The following is a 22,903-nucleotide window of genomic DNA, read 5'->3' as shown; positions in this document are numbered from 1 at the left end:
CCTTGATCAGGATTTCAGGTAGGTAAAGGTATATTTTCACTTGTGCTGATGCGGCACAGAAGTGTGTGTTGTTTTGAGAAGTATTTTACAGTATTCTGATTTGGAGAGGAAAAGTGATAATCTAATCCCTTTGAAGTGTTACTATTTTCAGTTAATTTTTCTGAAATGGTAATGAACCTACACTTCATTACTCCACTAACACAGATATTGGAGAGCCATACATAGCATAATCAGAGTTCCTTTAGTATGTGAAGTTAGCAGAAAGTGGAGAGAATTGAGCAGCAGCTGATCTTTCACACTCATATTCTTGCATCATTAATTGTTCATCATGTACTTGCTCTTAATTTTCATGAAAATTTTTGTTATCTACTGAAGCATGGTGACCAAAATGGAAAGGAATATGTGATCTCATGTTGTGATGGGAAGCTAGCGACAACAGAACATTAAATCAGGAAAATGGTGGAGGACTAATGTACATTTGTTAGCACAACATATACTGTTAATTTTTTATTCATTTATTTATTTTTCCTCACACTGTATACATCAGCCCTTCAAGTAGAGCAGACCGCTGAGTAGGTTATTTTAATAGATTAGATGCAGCAAACAACTGCAATTGAATAATAATTGCTTGTACACCATATGTTATGAGTTAATACTGAATTTGTGCTACATTGTTTGTGTTGCCAGCATCTTGATTTCTTCATATGAATCAAGATTTAATAGTGAATCCTATTTCTCTTAGTAATTGATGTTAATAGTTCTCCTTGCATATCCCAATACTGGCAACAATTTCATTACTCACTACTATTGTTTTCTTAAGGTACTCAGATAACAAAAGAGATGGCTGTGCTTTGTTTCAGACTGTTTCACTGATTGTAGATGACACAGACATTTCAAGCAAAGCAATGAGAACAATCTTAATTTTCTGCTCTGTGCATTGGGCTTGAGCACCCATATATCTTTCGTGGGCGGTTGGCACTACGTAATGTTTTCGCTGCATTTCCTTTTCTTGACAGCACAAGAACATATGTTCTTGGGCTCAGATTTGCAGCACAGTTGTAGGTTAGCAACTTTACCCCAGCAATATCTATATGTCTCTCACAGAAACAAGAAAAGGGTTTCTGGGAGAGTTGCCAAAAGCTTCATCCACCTACTGACTCTAAGAAGTGACATTACTTTCAGCCCGTCACCTCTAAAGAGGATTAATTGACAGGTAGAAACTCTGTCCAATTTTTGGAGGAATTAGCAGAGGGAAGCTGCATGTATCTGGCAGAAGGGATTTATTTTTCAGGGGCAAGTGAGAGAACACTCCTCACTGGTGTTTATTTCATTTTGAGTAAGAACAATTTGAAATGGCAGGAAAATGGGCAGATGCCCAAGATTAGATGAAATAGAAGAGAGGAGAGAGTGCTGCCATGAACTGAAGGCTGTGAAGAGCTAGGACATATGCCAGTAGTTCTGGGCACATAAAAAGAGAAAAGGGCACTGGGAAAGAGGAAAAATATGGGAGATTTGAAGGATCTTGTTGTTGAAATTATAGTGCCTTTGCATATTAGGGTGGAAATGATATCTCGTTTGTTTTTCATATCCCTTTATTGAAAAGAAACATTTATTGTTGTGATTTCGCAGTACCCCTGTGTTTCCTTTGAACTGGAATTTTGACCTTTTCTCTTTTCTGTGTTGTTCAGCTGTACTTAGACCTTTTAAGATCAACTTGAAACCAGATGTTGATGTTTTCTATCTAAAAGTACTTATGGATTTGAAGAATTATAATTAATATTGATTTTTACAAGTTATTGTAGTTTTGGAGACTGTATTCAGCTAGGTAATTCCCAACTTCTTCATTCTGTGTCCTCCTGAGTGGTCTCAATCAAACAATTAAGTCTCCTCATCTGTGCAAGTACTAAGAAAGTTAGCTCATGATTATCAACCATTTTCTTAGGTAAATTTGGTTCATAGGATTCTTTTAAAAGTGAATATTAAAATGACTTTCAAATAGAATTTTGTTCTTGAGATATATCTGCATTACATACTGATTCAAGGCTTGACTTAATCATGTCTCTTGCTTCCTTGAGCTGTTCTAATGAAACAAGAAATCTCTTAGTAAAAATATCTTCTCAAGGGCCTGCAAGTAATAGCTGATTTGCAAGCTGTAATTTTGTTTGAATTTTATTGAACTGTACAGTTGAACAGATTGTATGCAGCTTAAGAGCACCAGGCATGGTTCCTTCTATCACAGTAGAATGTTTTTTGATGTTGTTTTTTTTTCTGAATAACTGTTAATTTGGCTCACAGTCCTAATGCAGTATGAAAGCCTATTGGCTTAAGTAGCTGCCCTTAAGACATGAGCGGCAGTAATGAAAATCAGGTTTCCTTACCCTTAGATGTTTGTGTCAGTGTACAAGAACATAAATGCAAGAGCCAGATATGTTTTTTCTTATAATGACCGTAAGTTAATTATACCTTTTTTTTCTTAATTTGCACCTGTGTTTGTGATGAGGAGTTGCATATTATTACAAATCACTTATCTGTGTTGATCTTTTTTTCTCTGAAATAGACAGGGCTTATCTAGTTAACCTGTCTTGCTTAGAACAAGTATATACCATGACTACCTGGCTTAAGAAAAATTTCCCACAGTGGCTTTTCTGAGTTTGATTCATGTATTGTTGCACCTGAGATAACAGCATTGGTATAGCATAAAGAGGCAGTAATGTACACTGAGAGAGAGCAATGCAAGAGAAAAATGAGTGTGCATGGGCTTCTGTGCCTCTCTCGCTCCTGGATTCACCCACCTGGAGCAAAGCAAATGGCATGCAACATGCTCTGCAGGGTGGATCATCAATAGCAAACACATAGCTGAGTATACTTGGCTCCTCACTTTTTTTCCTCTTTTTGCCTTTGCCATTTACTCAGCAGCCAGGTATTTTTTGTTTGTTTATGTAGGTTTCCCACATCTATTTTATGAGGTTGAGAATAGCCATGCCCTGTAGGAATAACTGTTTTTAGGATATGCTTTCTTCCAGCTTGGAAGCCTTATCTTTATGGGCTCCATAAACTGCAGAGAAAGAAGTTTAAGCCATGTGAGGGTTGCCTAAATCTCATGTAGTGTCAAATCCCTTAACTGTAAAGCATTGTTTCTCACCAGCCCCTCTTGCAGAAATTTTTATTTCCTATTGGCTTGAGACAGATAACTAAACATATTCAAATAGTTGCATTGAATTTTTCTTCCTGTGAAAGATGCAATGCACTCTAAATCTCTTTGTAAACAGAATAGATTTCTTTTTCTTTAGTTGCAAAAGGAGAAAAGTGTGTGTTATATGAGATGTATATATACCAAACAAAAATGATTTGTCCATGTCAAAATCAGATTTAAAGTGAAAATTAGATTCATTTAGCTTTGAGTCATTTTAAAGCTGAATTTTTTTCTATTGCTGTTACCAAAGAAGGTTTGTTGTTTCAACAGATTTTAACTATAATTTAGAGGATTGAAGTTTCCTATATTAAAACCGTGTGTATGGAATTCATTTTATAGCCAAGGTATCTGACTTTCTGACTGGAAAGTCATTAGACCAAGTAGAGAAAATTATGGATAAAAAGACTTTATTCTGGGAACAAGCTTATTTCTTTTTGGTGAGACCATTCACAGGTTTTGTCATTTCAGATGTGACTGCATGTAGAAAAAGAGGAAGGGAAAATGAGAGAGTTATTTGCAAATACTGACATAGTGTTTTAATGCAGAAAATGTGCTATGGGAGAGAAATAAATGGATATTTAAAAAACAAAGAAAAAAGTTACATTCACCAGTTTTCTTTCTTTGTGATAGAAAATCATTGCTGGTCACTTGTCATGTGATGATAGAATAGTTTAGAGCAAATGCACCCAGAGATAGTGCAACATAAAATAAATGTAGTGTTATTTTAGTTCTGAGTTGTGTGTAAAACTGATGACTTTGATAGGATCATAGAATAACTGAGGTTGGAAGGTACTGCTTGAGGTTATCTAGCCCAACCACTTTGCTCAAGGCAGGGTCAACCAGAGCAGGTTGCTCAGGTTTGTGTCCAGTCAGGTTTAGTATGCATTTATCTCTGAGGATGAAGACTGCACCACCTCTCTGGGCAAGCTCTTCTAGTGTTTGTCCATCTGTATTTCAGTACATACCTGTTGGCTCTTGTTATTCCACGGTTTACCACTGAGGAGAATCTGACTTTCTGCACAGAGTAGCAAGTAATATCTTAATACTGTAAGAATTAAAATCTCAATGGAAAAACTCAGCATTTCTGACTTGCAACATGCGAAAAAAAAACAACAATATTTCTTACCATCAACAACACGTTGAGAATGGGAGGTAGAAAATGAAAAATCCTTGTCTAGTACCAAGAGAGATAATAGAAAATGTGTATCACTTAATGTGTGCTGTGTGCTGTTTGCTGAGTACTGAATACATGGAAGGATTCAGCTGTTTGGATAGAAAAATTGGTTGTGACTAGACTTCCTAAGAAGTGGGGAAAAAGTCAATAATAAAAATAACCAATCCAAAGCGAAATTGGAATTTTCTCCATCTCTTCTTCTTTTACCATTTTATTATTATTATTTGCTATTAGATATACATCTGAAAGCCCACATATCAAGTTTCCTATCTGTCTCCGAGAAGATTATTGGTGCAAAATTTTAGAGAGATCTGAGAGCTTATGGGTTTTTTGCATTCTGTTCTGAGGCTGAGCTAGTGTGTTAATCACTCTCAATCACTATTCTTCGTCAGTAAAGTGGGAAGAATAAGTCATTTCTTCCAGTGCTTTGCTACCCTGTCTCTTTTCGTTATGGGCTTGGGTGTGCAATGTCTGGTGAGCAGGTGAGAACATAGTGCTGTATCATGAGCTATGAATGCTAAGGAGGGTCTGAGTGATCGTGCATCTTCATAGTGATGGAGAAGTGTTGGAGCATGCACAGGATGTTTATATTTTCACTTCAGTAACGGTGGTGTACAGCATTTTTCAGAGAGGTGATGAAAGCTATACTGGAGGCATGGGCCTCAAAATACAGAAAAAATTAAGTTGTAATGAATGGCTGACTTTTCAAACTCCGCCATTCATCTAAGTGTACATGTACTTGTAGATTCCCATGTTTAAATGTTCATCTCTGTTTCTTTTAATTTTTTATGTTACTGCAGCTCTCTTTGGGCTTGAGGGTAAAAAAAACCCCATGGGCCTGAAACAGTAGCTTGATAAAAGATTGAATAATTTAAGAAAAGAAAAAGAAAAAAGAAAAAAAGAGCTTGAAAGTTCAAGTTTAGTAATTTTATTTTTAAATTTTATAGATTAGAGATGCATGTAGCTTTTCACTCTTGGTTTTGGCCAGTTTTCATCTATTTAGCTATAACCCAGAGCTGTGTATGTACACTGCATTTGCAATATACACAAAGAGTTTCTGCAGATGCATATTCATAAATTTCTCTGTCTTCCTTGTTTTCATATTACCAAGGTTGTCTGTTGATGCAAAGCAAGTCCAAATTTTGTCTGAACAGGTAGGTAGTCAGTCAAATTTGAAGTACAAACCACACAGCACGTTGGACTTTCCTGTGGTGTCCTGATGTGAGTCTGAGCAATGTCAGCAATGATTATTTCAGCCTTTTTTTTTGCTGCGTTTCTTGTGTTTTTAAATTAATTTAAGTCATCATGCAATGGATATCAGTCACGCAAGAAAAGTAGTCTTAGACTGGAATGTCAAACCATCCATGGAACCAGTGTGTACAGAAGGATATCATGATTGAGGAGGAGATGGTGAACTTCACTGGGTGGGAGTTAAAACCAGGAATGCCTACTCACCTATTGGGCTTAGTTCCCTTAGGACTGAATTTCAGTCTGCAACGGATGCTGCTTGTCCTGCCCCAGCTAAGTCCTCAGGAAGGAGTCTGGCCAAGGTCTGAAATGAATTTACAAGATTGATGAGTCAACTGATCCCTCAAAGCTGAGCGTTTTCCTGGGAGCTCTGCTGACCTCCCTCTTTATATTGCTAAATAGGGAAAACAGTGGTGGTTTTAATAAGGGCTGATAGGGGTGAGAGCAATGGTTGTGAGGTGTGGAGAGGGTACAGCCATTGCCTCTGGGCCTTGCGGCAGCCAGCGGGCCTGGTCTTGCTGCCACCTGGGCACTTCCACATGTGGTCGGTCAGAAGTCACTGCCCTTCTCTGCTCACCTGTTAAAGCAAGGAAGATGGAAACACTGAGTTTTCTTAGCTTGAGAAACTAGCATGGTTACTTCATCCCCTTTACTCCATTTTTGTTGTTGGCCTGCAGATGCAATTTTCTAAACATAAAAACAACCAGATGAAGCTTTTAAATTTTCATTTTAGAGCTATGGCTGCCTTAAAGCATTTACCTACACTTATCAGAATAGTGCTGGCAAGATCAGATTTGCGTCATCTGCACTTCCATGGCTGATGTCATTATCAGACTGCCCCTCTGCTGTCCTCCGTCACATGGAAAAATGTACTGTGGGGAAATTTCCACCTATATTACCATACTGCCAACGTCCACCTCTGCTGTCGTGGGCCAACATTATAAAATAAGAGGCCTTACAGCTTTTTTTCTGTGTCTGGAATTTATTAACTTGGCTCTCCCAAGGAATTAAATCAAGAGATGTTAACAGTAAAGATAAACAAACAACATTACAAATGCTATTTTCACTAAATCCAAGAAAACATAAAGCACATACAAAAAAAAAAAAAAAAACCCCAAAAAACAAAAAACAAAAAAAACCCAAACAAACCATAAATCTTCAACTATTTTTCAATTTTATTTTGGACATTATTTTACTAGTTTTAAGAGAAGTCACAAAGACCTTTGAGATATCTGCCTATATGTATATATATATATATGTACACACTTAAGTACACTTTCTAGGAGATGTTCTATGGAGTGAATGTTTCATTTTTGTGAAGAAAAAAATAAAGTAGTGAGAAGAGGGAACTGTTTTCAAAGTATAATGTGTACAGGAAGTAGAACTGTAGCTTCATGGCATTTTAAGCTCACTGATTCATGTATTTTTCTTAAAAATGATGCTACGAAAACCAGTGCCTTTTTAGTGCTGTTTCAAGGAGATTGCAGAAGGAAAAGCAAGTTTCAGAATTGCAGTTACAAAATACCAACTACCATGTGCTATTTTGGTTGTTTAGCATTATGCTTTGTTATGTTTTATTGTGAGAATAAGTTAAGAGTGAAATGATTAAGAAGCTTTTTTTTTCCTGTCTCGGTCTGAGAAAAAAACAAAGTATCCTGCCCAATAAGTTTTGGTTTTGCATGTATACCTGCAAAGATAGTCACATTTTTTATTTTCCTTAGTAAACAGGAGAGATCAACAGAATGATTTGGATATACAGTGTCACAGTGTTTTATTTATTCTTAACTTAGCTCTTTGGCACTGAATAGCTACATACAGTATCAGATGTGCAGGAAGCTGTCCTTTCTTTGCGGCCAATGCTATTTTTCAGGTCAGTCTTTCCTTGTCAGTCAAAGGACAGAATAGAACGTATGAATTGGAATTGTGTGACTTTGGAAATTTCTGCGCATAAAGTGATAGAACTTATACGTAACATTGGCTTTTAAATTGTCTTTCTCCTCATGAGTATCTAATGAGCTATTGTTAATGCATAATAAGTTAATTTGATTTGTGGAACTACCGGAGGGGTCATTTCTGATGATAAAACTTTTTAGATCTCTAAAGTCATCAAAATGACTGTAGAGTTGTCATTCTTTACATCTATTTCCATTATAAATAAGGAATGCAAATGGCCATGTTGTTTGTTAGAATAATAGATACTTATCTCCTGTATCCTAAGACAGTTTTTACCAGTTGCCTGGAAATGACCCATGTTGCAGGTCAGAGCCAAGAATTGGCGTAAAGCTGAAGTATTTCATTAATACAGGAGTCCTCTCTTTACTCCTTGGGAAATGGCCTAAGATTAGAGATTCCTGATAGTGGATGACTCAGTCTGTCGCATGCACTTGATGGCTGAGCTGTATCCAGATTATTGTAGCTTCTGAGGTTGTGTTCTTCAGTACACTAAAAAACAAAGCAGGTTTTGAAACTGAAATGTAGAATGATGGACTGATTTTTCTGAGAGGAAAAGGTAGATCGAAAAAGCAGTAGTGCCAGCTGCTTAAGATATATGGATGTTTGTAAGGAATGAGTCACATATTGACTGGTACAGTTCATTTTGAGGAAGACATGAAAGCTGTTATAATTTGTTGATAAAAAGCTGCTGATGAATAGCAAGATTGGATCCAAATCTGACCTCTGTATAAGGGTTTTTTAGTGAATTTCTATATGTATATCACATTACTGGGTTTATTAATTATCCATGTATATAATTATTTTTATATAAAAGAGTCATAATTTATATGGCTCATTTATGTATTTATTTATATAGAGAAATGAGAGTCCAGTTGGTCTTATTTATTCATTTAAGTCCATAAAGTAGCAAAAACTCAACACAACAAAATAAACAGGACTCTGTTTACTGAAACTTCAGAGGGTGTGCAAAAATGAGTGTAAATATATACTACTGCGTTAGTAAACAGAGATTTGTATCAGACAGATCTGTATTTACATTAATTATGTCAATGCTTTGTTAATTGCTGCTTTTAGAATCCTGTCCAAGTGTGACATCAAACTGGCCAGTGTCTAGCATGGACACAGTGGAGCATAAAAAGAAAGAAGAGCAGCTTTTATAGTGATGGAGCCACATTTTTATAGACAGTTACTTGCCCAGAGCTGGTCAAATGAAATAGTAATCTCAAAGGATTAAATAAGGTCTCATCTCTCCTCAGCATGGAGGTATCGGTCTGAGACTGTCACAAGGTATTGAAAGCAAACAAACAAAACCCCTTTTCCAAAATATTCTGTATACATGAAAAAAAAGATTAAACATGTTCAGAGCCTCAAATCGTTTTTTATAGTGAAGCTCCTGAACAAGAGGTGAATAACTTGCTGGAGAAATAGCTAAAGGGGAAACTTGGTTGATACCGTGGGATGTCCTTCCAGAGAACTGCCATGAAGAGATCTTCCATCTGTTTACTTCCTGTTGTATCTCCGTATAGAAATAAAATACCAAAAACTCATTACACTTTGCATGAGACATATGAAAAATACCCTACTCCTTCACAGTTTGGAAATTAGTATAGTGGCAAATGAGACAGTGGGCATGGATGTATCACTGTGTGGTGAGAAGGACATTCTGGTTGGGTTTGTCATGCTGGGAGTCTTTAGCAGTACAAGTGCAGGTTACAATCACTAATGAGTTTATGCACTGACAGCCAGTAATTAAAGTACATGGATCATACTAATGCATCATTTTATCCACAAGCTACAAAGCCTTTGATGAGAAGCTTGTTAAATATTGCAAATCATCTGAAATTAAAAGCACAGCAAAAGCACTTCACTTTTGTCCCTTTCACCCAAGCCTCCAGCAAAGCCCTGCAGGGACAGTACACTGAGCTAAATCTTAAGGAGCTGGATTCTGTATCCTCATTAAAATAGCTGCACAATGCTACTACTAAGTACAGTGGCAATATGGTGATTTGACAGTTTTAAAGTTATATTGATCAATTTTCATTTCAAATATCATAAACTTGCCATTGAGCACGGTCCCCAAAGATGTTTGAGAAAGAACCTTTTTTTAAAATTACTGCATTTAATTGTAACTGATGATGCGTGTCAGTACCAGTCTCAGGAGGGCTTCCAGCTGCAGCTCCAGAAGTGAGAATTCCCTATGTGACCCTGATGGCTTCTGCACTAAAACCTTCTCTTAATGGTACTGAAGTTAAAAGCAGCACACGCCTTTCCAGTTGAGTGTTTGGAGCAGGCATGCTAATGCAGAATCATGCTGAATGGAAGAAAAATGGTCTGGGTTATTTGTTTGCATATTTTCCAACATGTATGTTTGTTTGTTTGCTTTAGATGGCAAACAGCTTTGCAGCTGGTTCAGCAACAAAGAAGTGTTGTGTACCTGTGGCAGGTTGTTTTTCTAATGTTTTGCTGTTCAGTTAACACCAGAAAAACTGCATATTATTCCAGCCCTGAAGGAGTTTTATATTATGTGCTGATAGCAGTGATATTTCAAGCTGAGCTGCAAAAGCGTGGGGACTGCATCTCTGCCCATTCCAGCTTTTGTTTCTGCCATCAAAAAAGTTGACGAGTAACTTTGGATGCCTCCCGTGTAAAAAGAACTGGTGTGCATCTCAGCAGGAGAAAGGCAACCTTCTATGAAGGTGGACTACAGCAAAAATATTTTGGTAAATGGGAGATTATATTCTGGCCAGTATGGACATTACTAGGCATGAACTTGTTGCAGAATTTCTGACAGTGTCTTTTGCACCAAACAGAAGCCTAATTTAACATACTCTTAGCATACATAGTTTTACCTGGGCTGTGTGCTGCAGCATTTAAGACATTCCACAGCAGGAGGTTCCAATATAAACTGTAAGCAGTGCTGCTTTCCTGCATAACTCAGATCAGAGCCTCTTAGCGTTTGAATGTCTGAGGGGCAGTTCTCTGAACACACCTCTGGATGAGTATTTATCTTTTTTTCCTTCTCTCTTGCTTTTGCAAAAAATTTCCACTGTACGTGGCTGGTGGATGCTGCATGGAGGGAGATCTTTGTGTAGCATGGATAAAAGAAGTCTGCCTTAAATGTTTGTACTGAAAATTGTAAACACGAATCAATAAAAAAATGGAATTATCTATAACATACAAAGAGACTTCTCATTATGTAGGAGGCAGAAATTTCTGTTCATTCAGATGGGGCGATATTCTGTCTGATAACAAGTTACTGTCATGTAACGGTAACTCATGCACCAACTGAATGGAGAGTTTTTGTGCATAAAATGATCTTTCTTTCTTTCTTTCTCCAGATGTTGTTGTTATACTTTTTCAGAACTTTCAGCAAGAGAAATTGTTGTTTTGGCTTATAGGAACTGTGCCATCTCTGTGACCAAAGGAGGAGACTGGAATACAAGCAGCATTAGGCAAAAAATCAGTTTCTTCATGCTGCTTCCCGTCCTTTCTGGCTCCGCAGAGGGACAGTTGCACAAAGCAGTGGCTGCCTTCCACTGTCCCTCTCCTAAGCAAGAGGCTCAGTTAGTTGGCTGTGAAGTTAGTCACACTGGAAAAGTGGAATATTTTTAGTAGTTAAAAGATGTGAAGTTTTTACTCTTTTGTGGGAAATGAAGTTAATTTATGATGGGGATTTGTTAAGCTAGTTACTTGTGCAGGTGTATATTTACAGTATCTTATGCTGGTTGAATTCAGGCTTATGTCTTAAAATTGAATCTTTCTTTTTTACTTCAAAATCTCTTTCATTAAAAGAAATCTTGTCATCGATTAGGAAAGCTTAGGTTTGATAAGTGTGAAAGAAACCTGCTCTTGTCAAGGAAGCTTTTGAAATCTCTATTTATCACAGTTATACTGAGAGTTCAATTTCCTAGCAAAATATGTCTTACCTTTACAAGAAATCAAATTGTAACACACAATTGTAGGGAATTGATGCTACTGTCTGTTTTCAAGTATCAGACCATTACTGTGCTAGGCAAAATAAATATTGATATCCATAATCGAGGAAGGAAATACTTAATGCTGATGGAATGAAATTTTGGTTTTAAAAAAGGAATAAATAAAAAAAATAAAAAAAGTATTTAACTACCAATCTACACTGTTTTTTTGGTTTTGTTTTGTTATTTTATTTATTTTTTCTTGGAGAGATTTTCAAGATTCATGAAGACAGTAATACCACATGTATTTACATGGGACTATAACTTATTTGTTCAGAATTGCATAAGAAATAGATACTCCTAAAGTGGCTGATTTGGAATTATGATAGATAAATATTGACTGGAAAAAATACTCTGCTTATCCTTATAGTATATTCACTGCTTTTTTCATTCTGCTTTTGCAAAGCTAAGGAGAATTTCCATTCCATAAATGCTTTCAGTTGAGGGGAACTAACTTGTATAAATGATCAGTTTTTCCATTGACTTTGGGCTAAGGGTAACTTCTAACACGAAGGCTCTACCTCTTGTGATTTTATTGGCGTTTAGTGGTCAGTCTGTGTAAGGACTACGTACCATTGGAGGCTGAGGAATACTTGTGGGAAAGAAAATTCAAACTGTAGCTCGACCATTGAAAACACTTATTACTATATTTGTTTACTCCTGGCAATCCAAGCAAACAGAAACAGGGAAAAACCCCTCTAAAATGAGAAAAGCAAGCTTGATAACAAGTTCCAAGTGTGAGTTCTTTACTTACTGTGTTGCACAAAAACACCTCATATTGAGAAGTTAAGGGGAAAGAAGTATATTACCAGTTATAATCTTTCCTTATGATGTGGGATGAGAAATTCGAATTTTGAACTCCTTACCATGCTATTCCAGTGAAAAAAGAGCAAACCAGGTATAAGGAGATGCATTTAACTGTAAAAGTTACTGCATTCCAAGACTTGGGGAAATCCAATATTGGACTTACAGGTTTCTAGAGGAAATGTTGTTTGTTATGTTTTAATTTTTTAAGGAGCTGGGTACTCTGAAAGCCTGATGGAGTATGTACTTGGGAAGTCTGGGCAGTAGTGGTTTCAAGTTGGAAAAGGGCAGTACTGAAACAGAAAAAAGTGCAGGTGTGACAAACCTACGGAAGAACGTGTTTGGACTTCTCTGGTGCTGAGGAAAGGGAGCTCTTGACATGGAATACCTTTATGCACACACTAAGCAGTCAAATCTATATGTCTGGTCCTTGAGACCAGCCAGGCCTGCTTTCTCCTTTGTCCTTATTCTCTTTGTATGCTTTTAATAACCAGCTGCATTGATAATGTGCAAGGACTGGTTGTTTTTTTTATAAGACAATTTTTGTTTCTTTTAAAATAGAAAGATGAAAACTACAGAAGCCTACCACGAGATACTAGTAGCTGGTCTAACCAGTTTCAGAGAGACAATGCTCGTTCATCGTTAAGTGCCAGTCATCCCATGGTGGACAAGTGGCTGGAGAGGCAAGAACAGGTAATATATATGTATATATATATATTACTTTATCAGTCTAATCTTTCTGCTACTACAAAATATTACAAAAAAAAATATAAAAAAAGAAGTATATTCTTATGTTATATTGGCTCTTTAAGTGAGATTCAAGCACCGGAAGTGTACTGACTAAATTTGTATGGAATTGTGTCTGCTTCCAGAATACTGTGTTAAGATTGAAAATAGCTGCAAATTATTTCATTTTTGAGTCATACACCCATTTGTACAATATATGGAGCTGGAGCACTGCCATTCTTCACATCCACCACCAGCAGAGTTAATTTACTTACAGAGTATAATTTGGTAAATGTTTTGCTGATGAAAGTTAATATTACTACAAAGAAGCCAACTGTAGATCAGTTTTGACACTGTACTTTTAAATATTCTGTTATTCATTACCTTGTAACATAAATTGATTATAAATTAGAAGAAACTGCTATCTTATTTATTTAGTGTACGTTTGTGTCGCTCTTGATTTTGGTCTTTTTTCAGACAGGAAGTAATTTCAACTTTATTTTTCTTTATTGATAAGCTGATAGTCCTAGAAGGTCGAAGAACTGTAATTAATAATACATAGCAGTCACTTCACATTTTGTAGTTGTCTGAAATTTTTCAAGATGTGTGAAATGTGCAATGCAAATGTATCTTTATCATGTAGAATGGAGGTATAACAACAAATCCATATAAAGAACAGTACATATAAGGTTTATTTCCTTATATTTCTTTCTTATAAACTGTTGAGATTTTGCCTTGGGCATAAATATATAAGGTTTGCATTTTATAGCAGTAGGATGTGGAAACTGAATTTACTTTCTACTGAAGGAACTCTGTCCGTAGTCCTTGTTTTTTCTCCCCTGCACATTCCGTGGCAGGACCCATGGTGGCAATTTGTTTCTGTTTTCCCCTCTGCATGAAAACAAATAGTGTGGGTGAGTTCAGCTGCTGCCTCTGTGCTGAGAGGGTAAGGTCAGTGCCCTGAGCTGGAGGTGTCTCTGGGCTGGTGCTGTTTGATCTTTCTGAGGCACTCTTCAAGCATCATTAGATTTTTGCTGTGGCAGTTAGTAAACGTTTTGTCACAGCAAAAAAAAAAAAAGGTTGGATTAGGAATCGTAATAGTGATCTTCCTGTAGAATGTTGGATACATGAATATTTTAATACATGGGAATCCATGTTCAAAGAAGCATTACGTTTTCTGCTGGTTTTGGTCTTGGAACGGCTTACCTAGTTCAATTTATTCACAAAGTAGGTAAATAGCAGTAGTCTGAAAGTGTATATGTTATGCTGGCTAACTGGTTGAAGTCTGAATTTGCAAGTTTTATATTTCTTTTCAGCAAGTTTTTTGCTTTTGGGCTTTTGGCTTATGTTGTTTTTTGAAAGAAAGAGGATTAATTCTTTCGAATTTGCCTATACCCGGAAGACTAGGATACCTTCACCATTTCATGCCAGAGGCATAATTAATTAGACTGAAAACTGTTTAACAGGATATGAACCGGAGGTGAGGATGGCACGAAGCACACCTCTGCAGAGAGAGAGGGAAAGACCTAGCAGAGGGTGGAGGAATTGCAGAGAGAATTGGTTTTGGGATTTGAGCTCTGGTATTTTTTCCAGTGGCCTCTGTGGGTTTCCTTTGTTTTGTTTTGTGTTTCCACTGGTTAGGATTTTCACTTGTGTTTGCCTTTTGATTAATTTAGCAGAAAGTGAATTTTTTTCTGGAAAGCCTGCTAATAACTGAACCAGAAATTTCAGAACACAATGTTCTTGTTCTTTTAAATTTAAAAGACGAGTAATAAGTTGTGTGTGTATCCAGTGCCTGTGGTGGAAACTACAAATAGATGAGGTGACTCTGCTTGGGACAAAAGGCCAGATCTTTCTTACTGGCCCTGGCTTCAAAGCATATTACTCAATGAAAAATATTTTTCAATTTATGAGCATTCTGTATTTAGGTTGTGCATAACACTTTTCTTACAACATCATTTGCCTTATCCTCTTTGCCAAAGCTCTGTATTCAACACCATAGAAGTACTGTCAGTGGATATGGATAATCTGACAGCAGATGCATAAAGGAGAGACTCAAACAAGGAGGCTGCAGTGTAGTTTGCTGACCTGGCAAAGGCAGTTCATTTAGTGACTTCCAGCTCGATTCCTCTGTGTTCAGCACAGCTGTGGGGGTGACCAGGGTGCTCTGCACCAGCACGTGCATAAGAAGAAGTAGCAGACACCATGTCTGGCCAGAGGTGTTGGGCTGTGCCAGGAAGCCAGTAGTGCAGGACTGACAGATTCCAAGAGTGGTGACAGTCCTTGTCTAACTGTGGCTCTGCAGCCTAGACAGCAAGCATTGCATTTGTCTCACAAGCTCCAGAGGCTTGTTGTTAGGGAAGGCTTTCTGGGCTTGGGTTGAATTGCTTCTCTTGAATTTTCCACACCTTCTCCTTTTGAATATAACAAGAAAGAAAAAGATCTTCAGGATGATCATTGTCAGCTTTTACCGTACATGAACATTTACTGGAATTGCACTTTGAAGAGGGAGGGTGTGATGTGCAAAGTTATTTTTATGTGGGCAACGCCTCATTTCCAATAAGCAGAACCATAGAGCAAATGATAATCTTGCAACATCGCAGCCTGTTCTGCAGATGGAACTGCAAGACACCTCCTTTCTAGGAAATCATTATAGGCTGCTGTAGCAGGGACTAATCAAAGCACAGAATTAGAAATATTCTAGTAGTTAGAGAAATACTTCTGTAGATTTGTGAAGGTTTTAGTGCCTTAAATGGAGGAATGCTCAGAGCCTATTAAATTTCTTTGAAGTAATTGCTTTTGCTCCTACCTATTGTACTTTACTAGGGCTCTGTTAAATTAGAGTGATACATCAAAGAAGTGGAAAAGATTAATTCTGCCTCCTGCATCCTTTAGGACGTCCTGTTTGTGTATGCTGGTTAGCTACTTCTGCCTGAGGTTTGTTCCCAGTTTAGTTCCAGCGTCCTCCACCTGTCCATGGGCAAATTGATCAGTGTAGTTCCAGGAAAGCTTTGACATTCCTCAAGACCATGAAGTCAGTTATGTGAAATTGTTTGTACCTAAGAATCACCTTATTACCATAAAATGAAATATCCAAAGACTGCCTCAAAATGACTTTTAGAAAGGTAAGCCCCGTGTTGTTTTTTTTTTACTGCTTCGCTCAGTAATGTCACTCATTCTGTCTTGTAGATCATCCAGTACTAGCAATAGCATTTGTGAGGTTTAATTTAATTCACAGATCTTTTAGGAAAATAAAAAGTTGTTGTGGTTCTTTGCCTTTCCCTCCGCAGTACTTTCTTTTCTCCCACAACAACCACGCTTTGAGGAATGACTTGAGATATCTTATTTCCTTCCAAATATATTCATCTACATGATAATATCACTTTTATTTGAGAAATCTATTTTTTCTTCAGTTCACCTAAAGACTTGCTCAAGGCCTGATCAAATCTGCCGTCATACTGTTTCATAATAGAGAGACATGAAAAGGGAACATAAGAAAGAGTTGAACTTTTCCCCAATTTTTGAAGTTTAAGTATACAGAGTGCTTCTCTCGGGTGGTCATTTTAGTTTCATTAGTCAAATGTTGAAACTGTTAGCAACCAAGAAAACTTAAACTGAAATAGTATATTCTGTGCTCTACTGCAGAAGCCTGTTTTGTGGAAGGATTAAGAGCACCCTGCTGGTCTCAGCATTGGGAAAAGGAGCAAGAACAGCAGGAAAGGGAAATTCTACAGCTGCCCTGCTTCATTTGGAAGCAGTTGATCAGATTTGCAAATATAAAGAGATTGGTTCAATTAAAGCTGTGTGTAAATATATATATATATATTTGTATTTGATGTGTATCTTTATATATGAATTCTTTCCAGTAGTGAATGAGAACAAGGCAGGAAATGAAGTGAAATTTCATGCTTATTACTGAAGAACAGATCTGATGCCTCAAATCCCCATAGCTTCCAAGTAGCAACCAAAGCCAGAGATGAAAGCAAGTAAATTGTATCCTGAAATGGGATGTGTTTACTACTGCTATCCTCCTAAGCAGAAATTTGCTGTGCAGAACAGTCTCAGTAAGTTGTTTCTGACATCCATCTAGTGATCTTACAGAGTTTCTCAGGCTCCTTTCTCAACAATGAAATCAGTCATTCAAATAGTACATGGTTTTATGACTCCAACTACAGAGTACCTGCCTTCAGCTGTTATTTTCAGCAAAATAAGACTTGCTTTTAATGTGATAGAATAGACTCTCTAAAAAACATTCAAATGGCTTAAATTAGTGCATTTCAGAACTATCTGTTGAAAAAGAAAATCAGTGCTCTAGAGGTAGATCTGTGCATTTGAATCATTAAATTTCTTTGGATTCTTATGCTGCATCTTAACCACGTTGTCAAATTTTTCATTTAACAAAAGCCTTACTTCTGTTTTGTGCTTTAATACACAGATAGAAGGCAGAAAAGTAGCCTACTTTTTTCTTTTTAGTTCTGAATGTTATATAGGATTATAGCTAATGCATATAATCACCTATTTTCACTCGTGTGCCTCTTTTGTGTTTCTCCTTGCCCGACAGGTGTTTTTTTACTTCTCTTTTTTCTTCCCCCCCCGCCCCCCACTATTTCTGTAACTATTCAATATGAAGGTCTGCAATTTCTGTGCTTCAGGAACAGAAGATGGAGAGGCTTGTGGGGCCGGAGTCTGTTCTTTGCCTCAAACTGTTTGCATGCAGAGACAGAAACTTCAGGAAAAAATATCGTCCGTAGTTAGGAATTCTGCTGATTTAAGATTTCGTAAAAGGATTAGTTAGATTTTAGTCTTACCCAGCTGTCTGTTATTCTGTGCAATGCCAAGATACAGGAAGGATAGCAAGGAGACTGTCAAGTACATAATTTTATAATTTGTCGTTATGATAACCATGAATATAGAGTATTCTATATATGAATATAGAACGATAGCAACAGATAAAGTGTAAAATAGAAGGATGGTTGTAATGCTTGTCATATTCAATAGGACGCACTTCTGTCACAAAGAAAGATATGCTTGAAACTCCAGGCCTAATACAGGGGCCTGTCTCCTTTTTGAGGAGGGAGTGAGATCTTCCCTGGGTGCCCAGGTCCAGCCAGCAGGAGGTGAGCAAAGCCTAGCTTTCTTGTCTGCTTTGTTGTGTCTCTGCAGCAGAGTTATAAATCATGGACAAGAAAGGCAGTACTTGGCATGCAACACTGAGTTAAATATTATGCCATAGCTGTAGCTATGGGCAGGTAGAATTAGTATCCAAAAATGATAAGAGGATTCACATATGGTGTATGTTAGCCAAAGAGCTGATCAGGCCTCGAGGTGCCCATGTAAGAATTTAGTCTCCACAGTTGCACATTCATGTACAAAGTCAGCATTTTTACTACATCATGTAGGTTCCTGGCCATGTGATAGTTCTGGCTTACACCTGATAGAAAATTAACTTCCCAGGTGTCATGGTTATTGTTTCTTTTTTTCTTGTGTATCACCAAGGAGGTGAAAAACTTGATTTGGCTCAAGATTATTTTCTGTTAGCCGCTGCTACTATAGGTAAATAAGTAACCCCCCCTCCCTTTATTTTCATACATTTGCACAATGTTACGTACGACAGCTCAGGAGCTAAAAGTCCCAGCTGAAATGTAAGCTGTAAGTGCTTTCTTGGCTCCCACACTGTAAGCATAAGAAGAGTGCTTACATGTTAGCTAGGGCAGCAGCTGCACCTGCCTCTGGACCAGTGAAATGCCCCATCTGGCTCCCAGAGAGCACCTTGACTCCTTGTAGCCATGTGTAATACAGGTGCAATAATATATATGTATGAAGGATATATATAATACACTACAATATGATGTGATGTAATTAGTATAATGTAACATAGCATAACATAAACATTATGACTTAACTGTTTTGACTAATCAAACTTTTGGGATGTTTTTTATATATAGTACGGTCAAAATCAATAAATGACTTGTTATTGCCTTGACTTCCCAGAAGAATATGATATTACATACTGCTAATCCTTATATGACCACAAATAAATTATTAACCTGTTGCCTTTTTCAATGTTCTCTTCCTTTAGATTATTACTATTATTATTAATATAATCATCATCATTATTATAATTATCATCATTATTACATTAGAAAAATGCTATTGTGAACTCCAAAATGAGAAACTTATATTCAGCTGTTTACAGTTTGAGAACCCGCGGAAATATTCCCAGCCCCCTGCTGCATAGTAGCAGAGTTGAGATGTGCCTCAAGTCAATGTGTGCGTAAGGGCAGCCAGCAAGGTTCCAGACTGGACTCCACTGATCTACTTCCAGCAGCTGAGGTGGACGTTTGGGTGCCCAGGTCCTACAAAAAGAAGCTCTACCTACAAAAGCTCTTACGATGACGATGTAAATTCTGTATTTCTCTATATATGATTTCTGCTTCTTAACTTTAAAAATTTTATTTATTTATTTTTTCACCAGGGAGAATCAGAATAGCAGACTTTTTCTAGATTTAAGTCTGGCTTTGAACCTAAATGGCTTTAGTTTCAGATTTCTAAATCTAAAATTTATTTCACTATCTGAAAGCCATCTAACTGTTTTCCTGATGGGATACATTGTCAGGTATTTTGGATTCAGAAAAATCTCTGTATTCTTCATGTAGCTTAGACATGAGTATACTCAGGCACATATTGATATTCTCTAAATGTATGTGTAACTACAGGAAAAGAAGCATTAAAGAGAAAGGCCCATCTTCACATTGAACACATCACCATACAAAGAGTTAAAATTTCAACTTTCAAACTACAGTATGTGCTGCTTTTTAGAAAATATTAACATGGAATTTAGAAGTCGTATTATGCAAAATGGGCATTTATGGACATTATCTTAATTGTATATTTTGGAAAAGAGTTTATTATTCGTCTTGGAGTTATGAACAGCCTTGAAGTTATTTTTCAGTGCTGAGCATTTCAGTTTATATGAGATAGGATGTTGGAATAAACAGCTTTATTGCTTGGGGACAGCTGTAGTAGTGCTGCTTTTATAAACAGTATTTCATGCTGGCATCTATCTTGTTCTCCTTCAGAAATAATCTGTCATTTCATACTGTGTATTAAGTAGGTATGACAGTTTTGGGGTTACAGCCTGGGCTCGGTTATGTGCTGCTGTGTAGATATTAATGCAGTGGCAGAATGTAGTTGTGTATGTGGACAAGAGTACTTCACCATTAAATATATATATATATATATATACATACACACACATATATAAATGAATTGATTTTACGAAACAAAACAAAACAAAAACAATAAAAAACTCATGGATTTTAATGGTTAGTGGAAAAAATTGCAGCACATTTAGGTGTATATCATTAATGATCAATCTTACATAGACATGTGCATACACACAGGAGTGTAGATGAACTGGGCTGAAATCTAAACACAACTGGGGCCTTTCTGAAGTGTGTTGACCTTTTAGGGTAGCTGGTAACCACACACTGCTGTTTTCCTACCCTTTTGGACCAAAGTACTCATGCTGTTATAGTAGTAATGGTAACTAAGCTGTAGTGCCATGGATGGTATGTCACAGTCTTAAATTACTGCAGATTCTGTAAGAAGCTTTAAATGAATTACTGCTGTTATTTTTCCTATCCCTTCTGAAATACTTTGCATCACAGTACCATCTCAGGCTTTCTTGACTGCTGTCTGCCTGTGATGGCAGGTCAGTTAAGGACATCTGAAAGTTTCCCGCTGTGCACAGAAGAGCATTTCATCCAAGGAATGTTTGAGATCTTCTGCTTTTAAAACCTTGTTTTTCCATACTTTCATTATGTTAAGGTGGACTTTTATCTTCTAGTATGGTTTCCTTTTAGCGCAGACATGCATTTTGTTTTATCCAAACTCGTTGCTTATAATAGAAATAGTCTCACAGCGTTCACAATGTGCTTGTTGCTGTCCTCAAGAGCTGCGGTGGGCGGCACGAGGAGCTGCTGGAGGCGCTGGCGGTGCTGCAGTGCTGGGCACAGGGCTCCTGCTTTGCCAAGGGAACACAAGAGTGGAATGCATTAGGAAAATTAAAATTTGTCCTCATTCCCTCAGAGGGCAATACAGTTAATGAAAATAGATCTCACCAAATTAAGATAATTTATTTCATTAGTTTACAGCGCTATAAAACTTTTCGGGGTTGTGCGGCCCTTCTGTGCAAACCTGAAATAGATGCAGTTCCACTGTTTGCTTCAAAGACCACAAGGTTAAAAGTTTTAAGTGTATTAAAGCAATTCTGTTAATTGTGCCTATAGAGGATTCTCTCTTGCCCTTGGTCTTCTTAATTTAAAATTAACATTATGCTCGGTCTGCATTCCAGCCTTTTAACCAAAGTGTAAATATGTAAATGGTTATACGTATCATTGCTGCTTAAGAAGAAATTCTGTATTTTTTGTTTCAGTGGTACTGGTAGTACATGATATTGTTATTTTTTAATGGAAAGAAAAAGCTTCCATTTTGTATTCTCGTTTTCCTATTTATTTTTCTTCTTCCTGCATTCCTGCTTTGCAGTTTGTAGTACTATCAGACTGATTCATCTTTTGAGATGGCTTGAGGCCATCTCAAAACCCCAGCTCCTCAAACCCCTTTTCTGTTTTGTTTTCTGGTGTTTTGACGTTGTCCCTCTTCATGTTCTATCAGAAAGACCACCCAGAATGGGGAAGCTATCTCAGATACAGTATTTTTCCTCTGTTCCGTACAAACCATAAGGAAACTGAAGGCTGAGAATTTCCTTGATATTGCTGCCAAGCTGAACTTATATAACTCTGCATTAGGAGTCAGTCTGGCCTTAGTTAAAGCCTTGAGTTAACTTAATTTTCAGATAATTTGATTTTCATTTTGGAATTTGCTTGACTTGAAATGGAAAATAAGTGCATTTTTTATTATTTTTTAACAGTCTAGTTTTCTTCCTGGTACATTATCATCTCCTCAACGGCTAATATTACTTATTTTCAAGAAATACTTGTTTTACATATTTGTAGTGAAAGCTACACTCTGCAAAAAAGTACAGTGAAGCACTACCCATAGAAGAAGAGGGGCTTAGCACTTGTTGTGTCTCACCGTACATTTTAGTGGAGATTCAGATAAATCCCTGCAGAGTCATATAGATGGGTTAATTCCAAACACAACAGAAATAAAGCAGAAGTGCTTATTTTGAGCAAGGGAAGACGCCAAATTTTATCTGAATGGAAAACTTATCTTGATCTAATTTATTCAGTTATGGCAGGGTGATTTTTTCCTTTTATGAATTATTAATTATAAGAAAATGCTTACAGAAGAAGGCCAAGTTTGACCTGAAAACTGTGAAAGTGATAATTAATTCATATTCCGTTGATGTAAATAACAGTCATTTTCTTTATAGAAAGCTTGTGTGGACAAGTCATTTTAATGACATGGTTGCACTTTGCTGTAAAAGGGAACGGAACTGTGTAACTTAGAGTTAATAATTGAATTATATGGAGTAATGTGTCTGGGTTTTATTTTATTTTGGGTTTCAAATTTAATCTTGATTTTATTGCTTAAGTATGAGCTTTTCATTATTGAATGTAGTCCTCTTTAGTTGTATTAAGTGGTTAATGTAATTTATAGGATACTTTGAGATATGTCATGATTCCTCATGAAATGACACAGCAAGATTTAGTGAGTGCAGCAACTCAGTGAATGGAATTACGTAATACAAACTGGTTGATGGGCTATACTGTGAGATTTTAATTTATTTCATCAGTTTAACGGGAAGATAAAAGAAGATAATGGACCAGCCTTGCCAATTCATTCATTGACTGATTTGAAAATATG

The 22,903-nt window shown here is 36.9% G+C and overlaps 1 protein-coding gene across 14 annotated transcripts in view; it reads left to right on the top strand.

The window, feature by feature from the left end:
- PARD3 (par-3 family cell polarity regulator) overlaps positions 1–22,903 on the top strand; it is a 425,974-nt gene that overhangs the window by 164,065 nt on the left and 239,006 nt on the right. For 11 of the 14 annotated variants that reach the window (XM_065731485.1, XM_065731473.1, XM_065731476.1 and 8 more), the window contains one exon: positions 12,908–13,039. The exons of the other annotated variants lie outside the window; for them this stretch is intronic. In XM_065731485.1, the coding sequence (XP_065587557.1) occupies positions 12,908–13,039 (132 nt within the window). The remainder of the gene's footprint in view (positions 1–12,907; positions 13,040–22,903) is intronic. 14 annotated transcript variants of the gene reach the window in all.

The sequence above is a fragment of the Cyrtonyx montezumae genome, unplaced genomic scaffold (genome assembly GCF_038088225.1).
Source record: "Cyrtonyx montezumae isolate F1298 unplaced genomic scaffold, pur_monq_1.0 scaffold_14, whole genome shotgun sequence".
Classification (NCBI taxonomy): Eukaryota; Metazoa; Chordata; class Aves; order Galliformes; family Odontophoridae; genus Cyrtonyx; species Cyrtonyx montezumae.
The sequence above is the reverse complement of the archived record's forward strand: the minus strand, read 5'-3'. Positions and strand labels throughout refer to the sequence as shown.